Below are 15,362 nucleotides of genomic sequence, written 5' to 3'. Positions count from 1 at the left end.
GACATGATTGCAGAAGTGAAATAAATAAAGCACATGGTCGATAGTTATACAAAATTGTTCTTTTAATAGAAAACCATTCTGAGTCAACTTAAAAGTTCACAACGTCAAGCTGGTTTTTACATAAATGTAGAAGAAAAGTCTTGTTTTTCTTGACATCGCTCCTCATCGTGTGCAAAATGCTGCTGGTCTCATGTGGGAAAAAAATGGAAAAGTGGGCTCTATCTAAATCAAAAAGTGCTCTGCACGTCACTCAGAACTGTCACATGTGAACCAAACGGCAAACTAGATCCTGCTGAATTTCTCACCATCAGACTTCTAAAGCTTTTTGAAAAGTTGCACCAAGAGAAGGTACATAAAGACTCAATCAACGCCAGTCCATAAACTGTTGAATGTGAAGCAGGAAACTGAAACGCTCTTCTGGACATTGTGCTTCTTTCTGCTCCCGTTTCAAGGCAGTGAGATCGGTTCAGGTTTTGCAGAAAAATATTTGTTTTATTTTTACAAAAAGAAAGCATGAGAAACAGCAGCAGAGCAACCTGCAGAAGATTCATCCCCTTTGGTGTGTGAACTAAAAGAAACTAACAAAAGAACTCACATGTTGCTTTCCAAAACACACATTATCCAAAGCTATATTGTGAGTTTCCCAGAGTCTTATGTACATAACGGCAGCAGAGAAATTAGACAAAAGATTAAATGAGCGGCAAGTTGATGGCCTCCCCTAACCCCTCTGCAACTCTTTAGTATATACGCAAGTGAAATGCAGATACTCCCGAGCCTTAGTGAGTGAGTGTGTGTGTTAGCAAAAGTCCCTCAAAGATTATATGAAGTTAAAGCGGCTGGAGCGAGCACCTGGATTCATATATGAAAAAGAAACAGATGCTGAAAGAAGTGATCCTGTCAATTTATTTTTTGGGGCGACTTAACCTGATTCCCCCCCAAAATGTGGCAAAAAAACCTTCCAAAAAGGTCACCTCCTTCCCTGTGGAGGAGCTGTGTTTGCATGCATCTTGGCACCCAGAGTTTCTGAGGAGTAAAAGAGGATCTAGCACCAGTTAACTGCATCTGATCATTCTGAGATTCAACTTATTAGGAACACTTCTACATTTCTAAAGGTAATGAAATGATAAACGTCTCTGACGCACCATGATGTAGAACAATGTCATCTCTCCGATGTAGCCTGCTTTTGAAAACATGATTCCCTGCAGTAACCTGTGTGTTTGTCTCGCACGCTGTTTTTGAAAGATTCTTGGATTGTCCTGTTGGGGGATCTGATAAGAGTTTAGATTCAGTTTGAAGCCGATCCAGAGCCGGGGGGTTTCTGCTCGCTGGCCGCTCTCTCTGTCCCGTCTGTCCCGTCCGTCTCCGTCTCCTCCTCCTCTCCGTTCTCCACGCAGCCTTTGCTAGTCCCCTCATTACAGGGTGTGTCATCGATCGCATCGAGCTCGGGATCTTGATCCATCTCCGGCTGAGACTCCACGGCCGTCTCCCAGTCCTCCTCCTCCTCCTCCTCCTCCTCCTCCTCCTCTTCCTCTTCCTCCTTGTCGGTGTGAGGCTGGCTCTGCAGGAGGCGCAGGCGGGCCATGGCCTGGTCGATGGTCTGCGTGGTGACCAGGTTGAAGTCGTGCATGCTGATCAGGTGCAGCAGAAAGTTGCGAAACAGGTTGTTTTTGACGATGTGGGCGCCATGGTGATCGGCAAACACCAGACACGACTCGTTCATCTGGTTGTCTGCTATGAAGCTGTAGGCAGGACAGAGAGGATGATGGGGGGAGTGCAAGCAAAGAGACGTTTTTTTAAATGCACCATTTAACACGTACACATTGTTAACTACCATGGCTGTACCCAATAGCCATGGTAGTTAACATGGCTATTGTTATGTTGAAATTAAAATGCTTATCAACATTTTCAACACATTTAAATTCTGTGCAGCCTTGTTTCGTTTAATAACAAACTGGCTTTTTTTAAGCAGATAAAGATTCAGCTTCATACACACCCGTTCTTCATGACGTGGAGGTTCCACAGCTTCATGATCTCCTTCTCTCCCTCGTTGACGTCTGTGAACTCTTCCATTTGCTGCAGAGAGAGCAGTCAGACTTTAGATCAGATGTTAGACATGGCCAACCTTCTACATAAACTCAAGCATCAGAAATGCAGGAACAGAACAAGTGGCTAAATCAAAGTTTATTTTCTCCTGTACATACAAAGGCATTATGAAACTGCTGTAACAGGTAGTTTGACCAACATGACCAGTAAAGCATAGTGTGCTGCTCCAGTATGTCTTCTCTCAGCAGTGAGCTCACCTTCACAGTCTTCTCTCGGAGCCAGTCGGGGTCCCTCTCGTCCTCGCTGTCCACCTCCATCTCCTGAGGCCTCAGCGGCACGCAGCTGTCGCTGTGGAAGTACAGCCGGTTGTGTCCGCTGATGACGGGCGGCTCCTGATCTCCGTCCTCCGGCTCCAGGAACTCCGAAAGACTCGCCTTCGTCCTCTTGGGTCTGGACAGAAAATTATAGTTTCAAAATATTTAAAGAGGACAAGTTATGCTAATTTCCAGGTTTATATTTGTATGTTGTGTCTCTACTGTGACATGTTTACATGCTTTAATGTTCAAAAGCTCTTTATTGTTCTCATACTGCCTGTGCTGCAGCACCTCTTTTCACCTTCTGTCTGAAACCAGAGCCCAGTCTGCTCTGATTGGTTAGCTGGCCGGCTCTGTTGTGATTGGTCAACCACTTAGAGATGTCCCGCCCCTTAGCCTATCACGTACAATGTGTTGGAGTGTTAGGCAATAGAAGCGCCAGTGTTACACAGTGATGTCACTATGTTAGGTGGAGGGGAACTCAGGGATTTTAGCCTTTGCAGACCATTTACATGCACAAAAACCAATATAACACACTACAGGAAAGGGATTTGAATGGTAGATGTTGGTTATAAAAAAGATAACACTTTAATTTAATCTGAAAGACCACACTGAAGCATATATGTAACTTGTACGCGTCGCTCACAGCAAACCAAATCATGTTGTCGAATAGCTTTCATTGCAGAAATGTTCCGTGTTATCCCTCCAACAGTGAGAGTAGTAATACCTGCAGACGACGACGTGCGTGACGGCCGTCCGCTTCACCGGGCCGTTCCTGCTGAAGGCGAAGCCCGGCTGGCTGTGGATGTCCTGAGGGTTCCCTGCGTATGAGCCGTCGTAGGACTCGTTGATGGAGACCTCCACCTTCGCTCCTTTGGGATGGGGCTGCCGGAGATCAGAGAGAAGAGTGAATAAAAACATCTGACTAGCAGCTTCATCTGGAAGACTGCTGTGAGCTCCAGTCACATCATTTAAATCCACTGCTTTAAGTCTTTTTAGGTTTGAGGAAAGCCATCAATCAAAGGCATCAATGTGAGCCAAACATTTCCATTTTGTTTATTATATTCTTTTAAATCATATTTTACCATAACTTAATTTAAGGAGGCATATCTTACTAGAAGATGGTGATTTTTCATATTGATTCAAGATTTTTTAAGAATTGCGTTGAGTTTAAAGAAGGCGCATATATCAATTATTAGTATTATTAATCTTTAATTATGGAAAATCCTTATAACTTCACTCAGGAATGTTATGCTAATAAAGGAAACATGAAAAAAGGAGGCTTTAAATTGTACTGCTGAGTTTAGATATAAGACTTAGTAAATGTATGTGTTTTATCAGTATACAAATCCATTCCTGACCTCTCTAGTCAACCAAGTTATTTTATTCGTCAGTTGTTCCGTAATCAAATCACTTTTTATCCCTTCGTTTGAACCTATGGTTTTACTTGTATTCTTTTAATTGAAGGACATGTTGTTGCACAGAGAGAGAGAGTCTCACCACGTAGTTGAAGTTGAAGCGGGAGTGGGACAGTTTGAGGTGTTTGATCAGGCTGTACAGCTTCCTGCAGTTCAGCGTGCACCAGGGACAGTGCAGGTCGTCTCTGGCCTCCGTCTGCTGCCGCGTGTTGTGATTGTACTGGAACTGGACAGAAGAACACAGACGTGAGCGTGTCATCAACGCTACGACTCGTTTCAGGGCATTCGCATCCATTTGTTTCCTAAATATTCCAACACCGTTTGAACGCATCATTGGAAAGTGTGGAAATGTGTCACTAAGGTCAAACCGCTGTAACATCACAGGGATCTTGGGAAAGACGTAGCATGATTTCTGGACAAAGTTCATTGGATCGTGGTAAAAGTCATACAGTGTTATCATCAGGACAGAGGATCATTTTCAACCCAATGTGTGGTTGAGCGTGACGATAAAACCTTTAGAAGGTCACCTATCATGCCATTTTTAGGCAATAGCATAGGTCTTAGATATATAAACATGTCCATGAAGTGTTTTGCTCAAAATACCAAACAGATCACCCATATGCCTCTATTTCACTTCCTGTTGCTAAAGTGCTGATTTGGGGTATAAAGCTTTACAAAAATATGACTGCTCATGCGGGACCGGCAGATACCGTCTAAAATAAATGCTGCGGTGATGAAACGCTAAAACCACATCAAGGATTATTTCTGAAACAGTATGGAGCTCAAAGGCTTTCTCTCTTGCTGGTTTACCACAAGGTGAGTTCCTTTCTTTATCCTGCTTCTTCACACATGTGCTCTCTCCAGTACTGATTAGCTCTGAGTGTTAGCGATGCTTGCTAATGTAAACAAAGACCATATTATGTCCAAAATACGTCACGCATTGATTCTGATAGCGAGTTTCTGATAGGGCCGTGGGTCCACCACGTGGGTGCCATCCGATATTATGTAATTTACGTCATATGGCAAATCTAGATCTGCTCGTTGTAGCCCCGTTTTCAGAGAATTGCGCACGGAAGAAAAGAGAGGGTTTTGTTTTGATACTTTGTGAGTTCCCTGACACGCCGGGGACACATACTTATGTATAAGACATCAAAAAAGGGCATTTTGCATGATAGGTCCCCTTTAAAATGGCGACGCAGACTCTGAGGTGAAGGCGGAGCAGCAGACTGACCTGGTAGAAGATGCGCAGCTTCTGGCGGGGCTCAGCTGAGATCAGTTCTCTTCTGGTATGGACGTCAGCATTTATGGATTCTTTAACAGCTGCAGCACAGAGGAGGAACACACCATGAGTCACTTGTAAGAGTGAAATAATGATAAACAGCTGCACCGCTGACAGCTTTCTGGATGTCAAATATCTGCTGCTCACCCAGAGTGTGTGTGGCTCTCAGGGAGCTGGGTCGGGGCTCCTGGTTGGTCTCAGAGTTGCGGGTAGCTAAAGGTTTGGCTACGGGGGCCGTGGAGCGGTCCGAGGCGTCGCTGGTCCAGCGCAGCGTGAACTGCAGGGTGGGGCCCTGAGAGAAACTCTCAAAGGGAGGCATACGCTACAGAAAAGAGAGGATGATATGTGATTACACTAGTTTAACCAATGAGCACAAATAGAAGGGATGGAACCTCATGGTCGGTGAGTCAATATGTTTCATCACTGATTTGACTTCCATATGGAGAAAAGGAATTTTCATTCCATTATGAGGGCGGCATGCACTCACTGATCTGGGTTTGAAATGACTTCATTAAAATGTAAAATTAAGCATATCTTTGTTGCACAATTAAAACATTCTTAAAAAGGTTAAACCTCTTAATGAAAAACAAACCAACCACCTTTTTTAAGATGGCTGTGGACTTGGAATGAATGTTAGCTTTATTTAAGAATACAATCTCAACACTTTTATATGTCCACTAGGCTTTTAAATGTTGTTACTTCATTTTAATCATGGATGTGTACTTATGTCTACATTTTTTACTAACGTGTGCTTGTTTCTATATTTAATATGTTAGCTTAAAATTTGTATTTTATGCCTTTGATCTGTCGCTCTTGCTGTCACGCTTTAAAATGTGCCCGCTGCGAGACTGATCATCTCAACATGAAATATTTTATTCTGGAAAATGTTTATTGTTACTGAAACAACATTTTAAGTGTTTTGTTGCTAATGCTACCCTGATCAACATGACCTCAAAGTCGCAATTATTTTCTCGTAACTGGCTATTTGTCATTTCCAGTATATTTTTCCAAAATGAACTAGGTGCATCCAAATAAGATTTTGGACACACAGGTTGAGGAACACTTTTGTGACGGCATTGAACAATATATATTTGTAACCAAAATGCTGAAACAACACTGCTCTTGGAGTTGTACTGACATTGTGTCTCCAGTGACACACACACACACACACACACACACACACACACACACACACACACACACACACACACACACACACACACACACACACACACACACACACACACACACACACACACACACACACACACACACACACACACACACACACACACACACACACACACACACACACACACACACACACACACACACACACACACACACACACACACACACACACACACACACACACACACACACACACACACACACACACACACACACACACCTTCCCGTCCAGGATGGTCTCCCAGGTGGCCCTCTTCTTATTGACGGGACACTCCTCCATCTCTTGCATAGACACCTCGTACTCCCCGTCCAGCAGCTGCAGGCGTCTGCACACACACACAGCATCATTCAAAGCGTTTACACACACGTTGATGCACATGAGATAAGAGGAAAGTGTGTTCTTGTGTCAGAGGGTGACAGTGTGTGTGCTGGAGTGTGTTTCTCACCTGTTCTTATCAAAGACAGTCATCTGAGCCACAAATGTGGTTTCTCCCTCCTCCCTGAGAGAGGAGCTCCTCCTCTTCCTGTTTGACATTTCCTCTGTAAAGTCTGAGACAGACACATGATTCAATAAAAAGCCTGACAAACATCACAGTGGTGATTTCACATCTTCAAAGGAAGTTTCACATATCATTATATCAGTTATAATAACACCTTACTCACCAAGTTAGTACTAAGCTTAGAGCTACAAACATTGATCGAAGTGTAAATCAGGGATTTAAATGACAAATTATCGGAGTTGATTTTCAAAAATATTTTGTGTCATTATTAAATGAGTTTTTGTGACACTGTACCACTTTACTATTACTATGGGTTTTAAAATCCGTACAGCACCATCAACCACTATATATTCAGATCTTCAATTTTCACCAAGATAAAGTGTGAAAAAACTGAACTGCAATAGATTGGAAGACAATTCACTTTCTCAGTCCTTGTTCTTTGATAACAAATGAGCAGATACAGTTGAACAAAATGTTACATTAACACATCTGAATATTTCTGCTAACAGGTAGCCCAAAGTTAATTTGGTCTATGAATGTGTTTGATGATTGGGTATTCATTTTTCCATTTCACATTTCTTTTATCTTCCAGAAAAGTGTGAGTTACCTAGATGTTTGTTTAAAATCTGCCCGTCTATAACCAGTGATGCAAACACAGGTATGGTGAAAAAAGAGAGAACTATTCGAAGCAGAAAAAAACTGTGTAATATACCATCTGACAAAGGCCTGCGCTATAATGCTTCAATTAACTGGCTATTCTTTATAATTTACTCAGATCAATAGGAGACAGAGATGTTAAGTTATAAATCAAGGGTTTTGATTATTATTTACAGCAGGGGTGGGGAACCTTTTTTTGGCGGACGAACTAACCTCCTCTAGGGGGGGTCCGGGGGCATGCTCCCCCGGGAAGATATATTTTTAAATATTGAAGTTAAAAGCATCAATCTGGTGCACTTTGAGAGCAACATTAGGAGATCTATGGATCTGAAAGCAGATTTTTCTTTTTGGATATTTTACAAATCACTCCCCTTTTAAACTGTATTTTTGTTTGTTGTTAATAAAAATTTTGTTTTACTGTCATATAGATTTTATACCTGTTTTTCCTGTAGTCTCTAATGTCTCATTAATAACTATAATGATCATATCAAGGTGTGCCTTAACCTCACTGAGCTGAGGTTATTTGAGCCTCTCAGGAGAGAGCTCTCTTCCACCTGGTTGTAGAAAAGCTCTTTAAATTTGTTAGCATAGCTAGCTAACCAGATGCTAATAACAACAGATCGCCACTGTGCTTACAAGTAAAGACACAGCCACGCAAACACTGCGGCATGTGTACGGCTCCTTATGGGTACTGCAATATTTGAAGAGCTGGAGCGGCGTTCCAGTGCTCTCCGTTACTCCTTTCAGACGAGACATAACCACGTGAAGACACGTTACGCTCGTGTTGTGTTCAAGGAACCTGTCCTCGGCCAGGAAAAACAGTCACTCGCTAGATTTCTTCTACTTTTTTGAAGTGAGAAGTTGTTCGTCCGTCAGTCCGTCCGTCCGTCGGATGGACGGACGGACACCCCCCCCCCAAAACGAAAACTCTTCGGTTCTCCACGAATTACACAAGTCACCCAAATCAGCGTTAAAAAAGCGGGAGGCGCCGAAAAGCGACTAATTTGCATCACTGTATATAACGGACAGAAAGAAGCCCCATGTTTGACAAAGCAGAGGACCCAACAGTCAGTCCTCACCTCTGCTGTGGTGGTTCTCCCCGTTGGCCAGGCCGTTGATCTGGGCGCGGGGGGCTCCGGGCCTCGACACTCTGAACAGCAGCGAGTAGGACTTGACCATGTGAGAGTTGCTGGGTTCAAACTCGCTGCTGGGAACCAGCAAAGAGGGGACGGAGCCGGGCTTGGGGGAGACTCCAGCGCTGGTGTCTGGGTTCAGAGGAACCTGCTTCTTCCCTGTCGGGACCTGCTTCACCGGGCAGCTCACATCCTGGACATGAGAACACACGTCAGATACATTTCAGATCATTACAAAGACCCCTGAGAGCACGTGATGACCAACACACACCTTCCTCTTCTTGTGACAGACTTTGACCAGCAGCACCTCCAGAGAGACGGAGTTCTGCTCATTCTCACTATCCTGAGATGACTTCCCTGAGGAGACACCGGGGCGAAAAGACTTCCTGTCAGTCACCCAGAATCAGGGGAAAGACTACATCTAAAGAAAACAGGATGGAGTACGGGAAGAGAAGACTTACCAGCTTTGTGGAAGAAGCCAGTAAAGGTGAGCTGCAGATTAGAGGCCAGGCTGGGGGGGAAACAGAGGAACTTTTTATTAGACTTCTTACAGATAATCAGAAATTACCAGAAAAATAAACAGAAAATAAACAGCAAACGTTTTGTACACTGATTCATCGTTTCAAAGTCAATTTCATTTGGCAAAATGGCGAGAAAATGCTGTTTTCAGCTTTACAATGATGTATACATGTAAACGTATTAAACTGAAAACATTGTGTTGTATTGTCACAACACAAGACATTGAAAGCCCCTTAAGCTTTCAACTGGCATGTACTCTGACACTTAATCAAACATTGAATTTGAATCATCTTGAAAATAGTTAGCAGTATAATTGATAATGAGGATTATAGCTAATTGCTGCCCTGTTCAAAAGAAAAGGAGCATTACATCTCTGCTGAGTGTTTACCTGTGAGTCTCCTGTTCTCCTCTCATCTTTTCCACTTTGAACAACAGATTGTCAACCGTGGCGCTTTTCCTGTACATGCAGACAAACAGCAGGGGTTAGCAACAACACCATCCAACAGTCAGCCACAGGCAGAACAACACAACTCTACACACAGGAAGAAGATTCACAGAGAAATGGATTCATTCTGTACTTAGATTCAGTCCACAGACTAACATCATCTGTTATAACAGTTATATTAATGCTCATTTATCCGTTATAAAAGTTAAGCTTTTCCCTTTCCTGTAGTGTGTCATATAGGTTTCTGTGCATGTAAGGGCAGGCTGCAGCGTGTCCTCCGCTCTGCAGAGAAGGTGATCGACTGCAATCTGCCATCTCTCCACGACCCTGAAGCGGGAAGATAGTGGCCGCCCCCTCCCACCCTGGACACAACCTGTTCACCCCCTCCCCTCTGGCAGGAGGCTGCACTCCATCAGGACCAAAATCTCACGCCACCTGAACAGTTTCTTCCCCTCTGCTACCGGCCTCTTAAACAAGGCCTGCCCCCCCCCCCACAATGCAGACTCTATGCATTACATTAATGCACACAATGTTTAAATATTGCTTAATGCACATATTTTATGTTCTATAAATGATTGCATTCTATTTTGATGTAAATCACTGCTTATTTTATTGCTATCTTACTATATATTTATTACAGTGTTCTTAATATAGTTAGCTATCTGTGTACTTTTTTTAATTTACATTTTTATGTATGCACCATGACATCAAGTCAAATTCCTCGTAAGTGTGAACCTACCTGGCAATAAACCCGTTTCTGATTCGGATGTAAATGGTCTGCAAAGGTTCAAATCCAAAAGTTCCTTACAGAGGAAGTTTCTCTCTCACACTCCCCTCCCCCCTGCCAGAAACACCTCCAATGGTTTCCTTTGTTAAGTTACATAACATTATGAAATCACTATGTAAGCTTCTATTGGCTAGAGCTCCAACACATTATACGTGGCGGGGCATCTCTAAGCAGTTGACCAATCACAACAGAGCTGGCCAGCTAACCAATCAGAGCAGACTGGGCTCTGGTTTCAGACAGAGGGTGAAAAGAGGTGCTGCAGCACAGGCAGCATGAGGAACTTTTTGAACATTAAAGCATGGAGACATGTCACAGTAGAGACACAACATACAATAGGAACCTGAAAATGAGCATTATAGGGCCTCTTTAAATGTTGTGCAGGTAGCATGTTTACTTAATATTAGCTGCTCGTAAACAGCCGCAGGTAGTTGAGATGGTTAACGTGTTTAAGAGATTTCAAGTGTTGACAGAGAAACGACTGAAGATGTTCCATTTGGACCACAACAAGCCCTGGGTTTTGCCTTTATCGGTCAGTATTGTTTTAGATGCCTTTGGTATAATTGCATAAGCGCCATGTGCTTAAAAAAGCTCGCCCACCTGGCTTCAATCTGCCCATTAGTCCACACAGGAGCTCACATCATTTTCCACTTCCGTCCAACTTCCACCTGAGCGGCAGGCTAATGAGCTAACTGAAAACACCTGTGAGGTTCTGCAGGGTCTTGCATCAGACTGAAACCCTCCTCCTCACATCTTCATTTGACAGAGTTTAGCCCTAAATAATGGCTCAACTTTAACTCCAACAACCCAATGCATCAACTAAATATAAGCAACACTGTACTGTCACATGAACGCCATTATTCCACTCTCAAGGAAAACAATTATTGCGTCCGGATATGCAGTACTATGAGCCTTTACTTGGCATAAAACATTCAGACTAAATTCAGACTTTTTTTTTTTTTTTAAATTCATGGATCAGTTTTGAAGAAAAAAAAAATACACTTTAAAAAAGGGTATCAAAAAGACAGTTTAAGTCAGTCTTAATAAACTGACAGAAAACGTGTCAATGCATTGCAACATTTAAGCGGTTTAATTCAGCGCAGAGTAAAGTAAAGACTTTTAACATTGTTCAATCTGATTATTAAAATCCACAGCTTCTCTTAATTGGATGCATGTCAGTTATCTGTGTGGAGCGTATTCATCTCTCATCACCAGCAGTGCTTCATGTGCCTGGAGCATGCAGGAGGGCAGCGGAAAGTGAAACTGAGCCAAGCTGCAGCAGAAAGACACGTCGCTCAGTTCACTGAGCACACTTCAATTCAGGAATAACAAACGTTTTTCTAACGGCTGCCATTTTCAGTCCACTACCAACTCCCAAGCAAGCACTAACAAGAAGTTGGTGTGACAAGAGAAGAAAACTCTGGCTCTTATGTGTCTAAATAAGGGCAACACACACACTTTAGTAAGATGGTAACAGATCTAGGTTGAAAGGGTTTCAGACAGAGATTACATAATGTCCAAAATGTAATTCTTAACATTTGGGAAATGTATACATTTTCTCTTGTTAAAAGCTTGAATAGATCTTAACTTTTCAAAAGTAAAAAATACTAAATGATTACCAAAGGAGCAAAGGGATTTTTCTCATTGACAAATCAAGACATTGAGAGAAACAGAGATGCTTTTTGATTCATCTAGAAAAGAATCAGCAGATTAATAGATAGAAAAATAATCTTTCATTGCAGTTCTTGCAAATACATTTTTGTTTTGAGCAACAGCAACACCTGCATAAACAAATGCTGTTCAACCAGTATCACCAATGACATGAAGCACAGCAGGTTGTCAGTGACAGTCTTTTGATACCAGTGTCAAACCTTTGGCAGAAAAATCCCCCCAAAAATACAATTCATACATATTTCAAGTCAACCCAAGCAGCTGTAAAGGACAAATTGCAAAAAAGCATCAAACTGACAAAAATATTAATATAAATGGCTAGACAGAGACAGTTTGGTAGCTAATGAAAAACTGATTATCAACCAATATTCAACTTGCTCCTACTTGGTGTTACATGAATAGCAGCTGATACAATGGCTAGTTTTCAACACTTTATTTTACAAAACTATGCAACCCAAGCTTTTCAACAGAGAATACAATAACCTGTATTCCTTTAACACAACATCCGTGTGTAAACACCAACATGGCTGTATTTGAACTCTCCTGGACCACAAGCAGCCCCATGTGCATCAGTAGAATCTCTTTTTTGTGCAGCATCTGTATGCAAAGCAGCCTAACTGAAAACCTCTCTCCTAGCTTTGTCCCCTCCTACTGCAGCACACACGCCGGTTAACTTTCTCTTAAGATAACATTTGACCTGCTTTTCAAGAGTCAGTTTCAGGTTTAACATAAAGCTACGAAAGAAAAACGAGACAGAAGCAACGATACAAGAAGCAACCAAAATAAAAAAACACCTGATCTGTTGAGCCGTAACATTTTCTAATAATTCTCTTCATGGGAAATCTTGATTTAATGCATTAAAAATACTGGATTTTTACCTTTTAACGTTATTCCTTGAGTTTCTGTGGGACATGTAGGTGAGGGTCCTGTGCAAAAATATCGGCTGAAATGTAGCAGAGAGAGATAAAACACATGAATTGAAGGTACAGGGACATTTCCTCTGATCTTAAAAAGGTCAAGTCAGTCATGTGACTTGGTCAAGGAAAGGCAAGACTCACAGCGATCAAGTTCCTGGTGCGAAGGAACCTGTAGATTTGGGTTGGTTCTGCAAATAAATATGATGACATCATCAGCACATTACTTTATGAAGTGTTCAGCCTTTAATGCAAGTGTTTTTAAATCTTAACATGTGTCAAGCTCGGTACATTTAGTGATAAAATCTAACTTTGTTAATAAACTCAATCATCCAAGTCATGTATCAAGAAAAAAAGATTCTACAATTCAAGAGGATCTGACAGTTTTTCTTTATGTCGTTTTATTTTTTGCAGACATTCAAAATAAGATATAATTTGTTGTCAGGTAATTTTACTTATTTACATTGTAAGTAATTTGAAAAATACTAGAAGTTAAACTAAAAGTTGTTAAAATAATGCATCCTTAACAACCATAGACCCAAAGTCAAATTAACCAATGCAAAATATACTTCTAAAAGTAAAACATTTACGGAAAACATTGTACTAAACAATAAGTACTTTGAAGTACATTAAGATAATAATACTTGCATTGTTTTAATTAAGTTAAGTCTTTGAATGCATGTATTTTACTTGTATTTGAGTATTTTCACAGCATGGTAATTGGAGCTATGAATTAAGTTAAGATCTGAATACTTTTTCCACTTCTGGTAAATAAAAGTAAACTGGAAAAACGACAAAGCTTAAATCACGATGATAGTTTAAAGTATGTAGTACAATGATCTGCTCCTTCAACAATGGAGCATTTACCCGGTTTCCTGTAAAGCTTCCTGCGACCTTACATTAAACTCCAATGATATCTTTAAAACAGCAGCAACTCACTCTCGAAGGCCTGCAGGAACAACTCGTGGTCGGCTTGAATGTGTTGCATGCTGGGCTTCTTGGCTACAGCCATGGAGGAGGAGGAGGTGGACTGGTGGCAGGACCCGTTGGCTTTTCCTCCAGAACCAAAGCCCCCAGAGTGACTTCCACCTGAGGAGCTCTGCTTCTGTGGAGCCATTGCCAAACGAAAGGCAACTGTCCAACCAGATGTGAACTGGTGTTAAAAAAAGAAACTCGGGTCCTCTTCCTTTGTCAAAACAAAAGAGCAGCGTTTGCGGTAAAACAGCCGCTTAAGCGAAACACTTCATTTTAAAAAGCCGATAGTGAAAATTCAAGTATTTCGTATTTGACAGCTACAAACGAATGCTGTATTTTCGGCACAGGTTAAATAGTTAAGTGGTCGGCGAACAGGCTTGAAATGCGCCAAACAAGAAATCCAGCCTCTGGCAAGCTAACCGGCTAACTTCCTTAGCCAATTAGCATCGACTCCGGGCTAACTGGTTAGCATTGTCCGGTACTGTGATTTCACTAATCCACAACTTGGAATCTGCTGCCAAACGACAGCTGGCTAAACACAAAAAAGGCACACGTTTTCAGAGTTTTCGATGCCATAATTTCGACAAAATCCCCATCAAATCTCGCCGAGCGCCGGTTGGCAAGTTCGGTTAGCGGTAACTGGAAAGCAACAAAAAAGTCATAAAGAAATTATCCGGTCAGGATTTTCAAAATAAACGTTATTTATAGTATAACATTATAAAAACATGTTTCACTATGTTTTGTATACAACACTGATGTGAATGTTAACATGTAAATACATATCAATGAAAAGACTTACCCCAATAAAGACATGTTCTGTAAAAAAAGGTAATCTTGATCAATTCAAAAGTTTATTTTGAAGGTAGAGTCAGAGTTCCGTTTTTTTTAGGTTCGCCGACTTGTTAAATGTAGGGTGAAGCTCTGTTTTAACATCCCGCCTTCTACTAGCCCAATCCAATCACGGTACTTGTTTGTTAAATCTGGAGACGTCATTGGTTGTCTGGGACTGAGGCACATTTGCCGCCTGTAGCATGGTGAGCCCATGGATAGACAGCTCTAAATAAGGACAGACAAGAAACTTAAATAAATATACCTAGTAGGCTCTTCTATTTGCTAATTCTGTCATAACAAAAGTACTACTATACCATGCCATTGAAAATCAAAGTATATTATAGTATATTTGTCATAAAAAGGTTGCAAAAGTCATAGTATGTAAACAAGTATGCCATAAAACGTTGTAGTAAAAATGTCTCTAAACATGCCATATGATTGTGAAGTAAAAGTCCTGCATTCAAAATGTACTTAAGTAAAAGTACTACGGTATCGGCATCAACATATACTTATGTTTTGATTGTATGTATTGATGCATTAAAATGTTATCAAAGCTGGTAATTAGCATCCGGACTAAAACAGTTGACCAGACTAAGAGACAGTTTCATGCCACAGGCCATTAGACTGCTAAACACCTGAACTTTTGAAAGGACATCCATAACATGCATCTGTTTGCATATATATATAT

General features: G+C 41.5%; 1 protein-coding gene across 1 annotated transcript; it reads right to left on the bottom strand.

Annotated features, from left to right (window-relative positions):
* Positions 1–39: 39 nt before the first annotated feature.
* On the bottom strand, positions 40–14,793 carry LOC307017335 (polycomb protein suz12-B-like). The gene is made up of 17 exons (XM_079646899.1): positions 14,643–14,793; positions 13,808–14,482; positions 13,013–13,059; positions 12,833–12,897; positions 9,443–9,511; positions 8,997–9,046; positions 8,807–8,892; positions 8,482–8,728; positions 6,692–6,794; positions 6,466–6,571; positions 5,202–5,376; positions 5,007–5,095; positions 3,858–4,001; positions 3,085–3,242; positions 2,301–2,493; positions 1,994–2,073; positions 40–1,739 (listed from the first exon to the last, which is right to left on the bottom strand). The coding sequence occupies exons 2-17, from the start codon at positions 13,983–13,985 to the stop codon at positions 1,286–1,288; spliced, it is 2,244 nt and encodes a 747-aa protein (XP_079503025.1). The 5' UTR covers positions 13,986–14,482; positions 14,643–14,793; the 3' UTR covers positions 40–1,285.
* Positions 14,794–15,362: the final 569 nt, after the last annotated feature.

Source organism: Notothenia rossii (assembly GCF_949606895.1).
Source record: "Notothenia rossii genome assembly, chromosome: 8".
Classification (NCBI taxonomy): Eukaryota; Metazoa; Chordata; class Actinopteri; order Perciformes; family Nototheniidae; genus Notothenia; species Notothenia rossii.
This window is presented reverse-complemented; position numbering and strand designations above follow the sequence as displayed.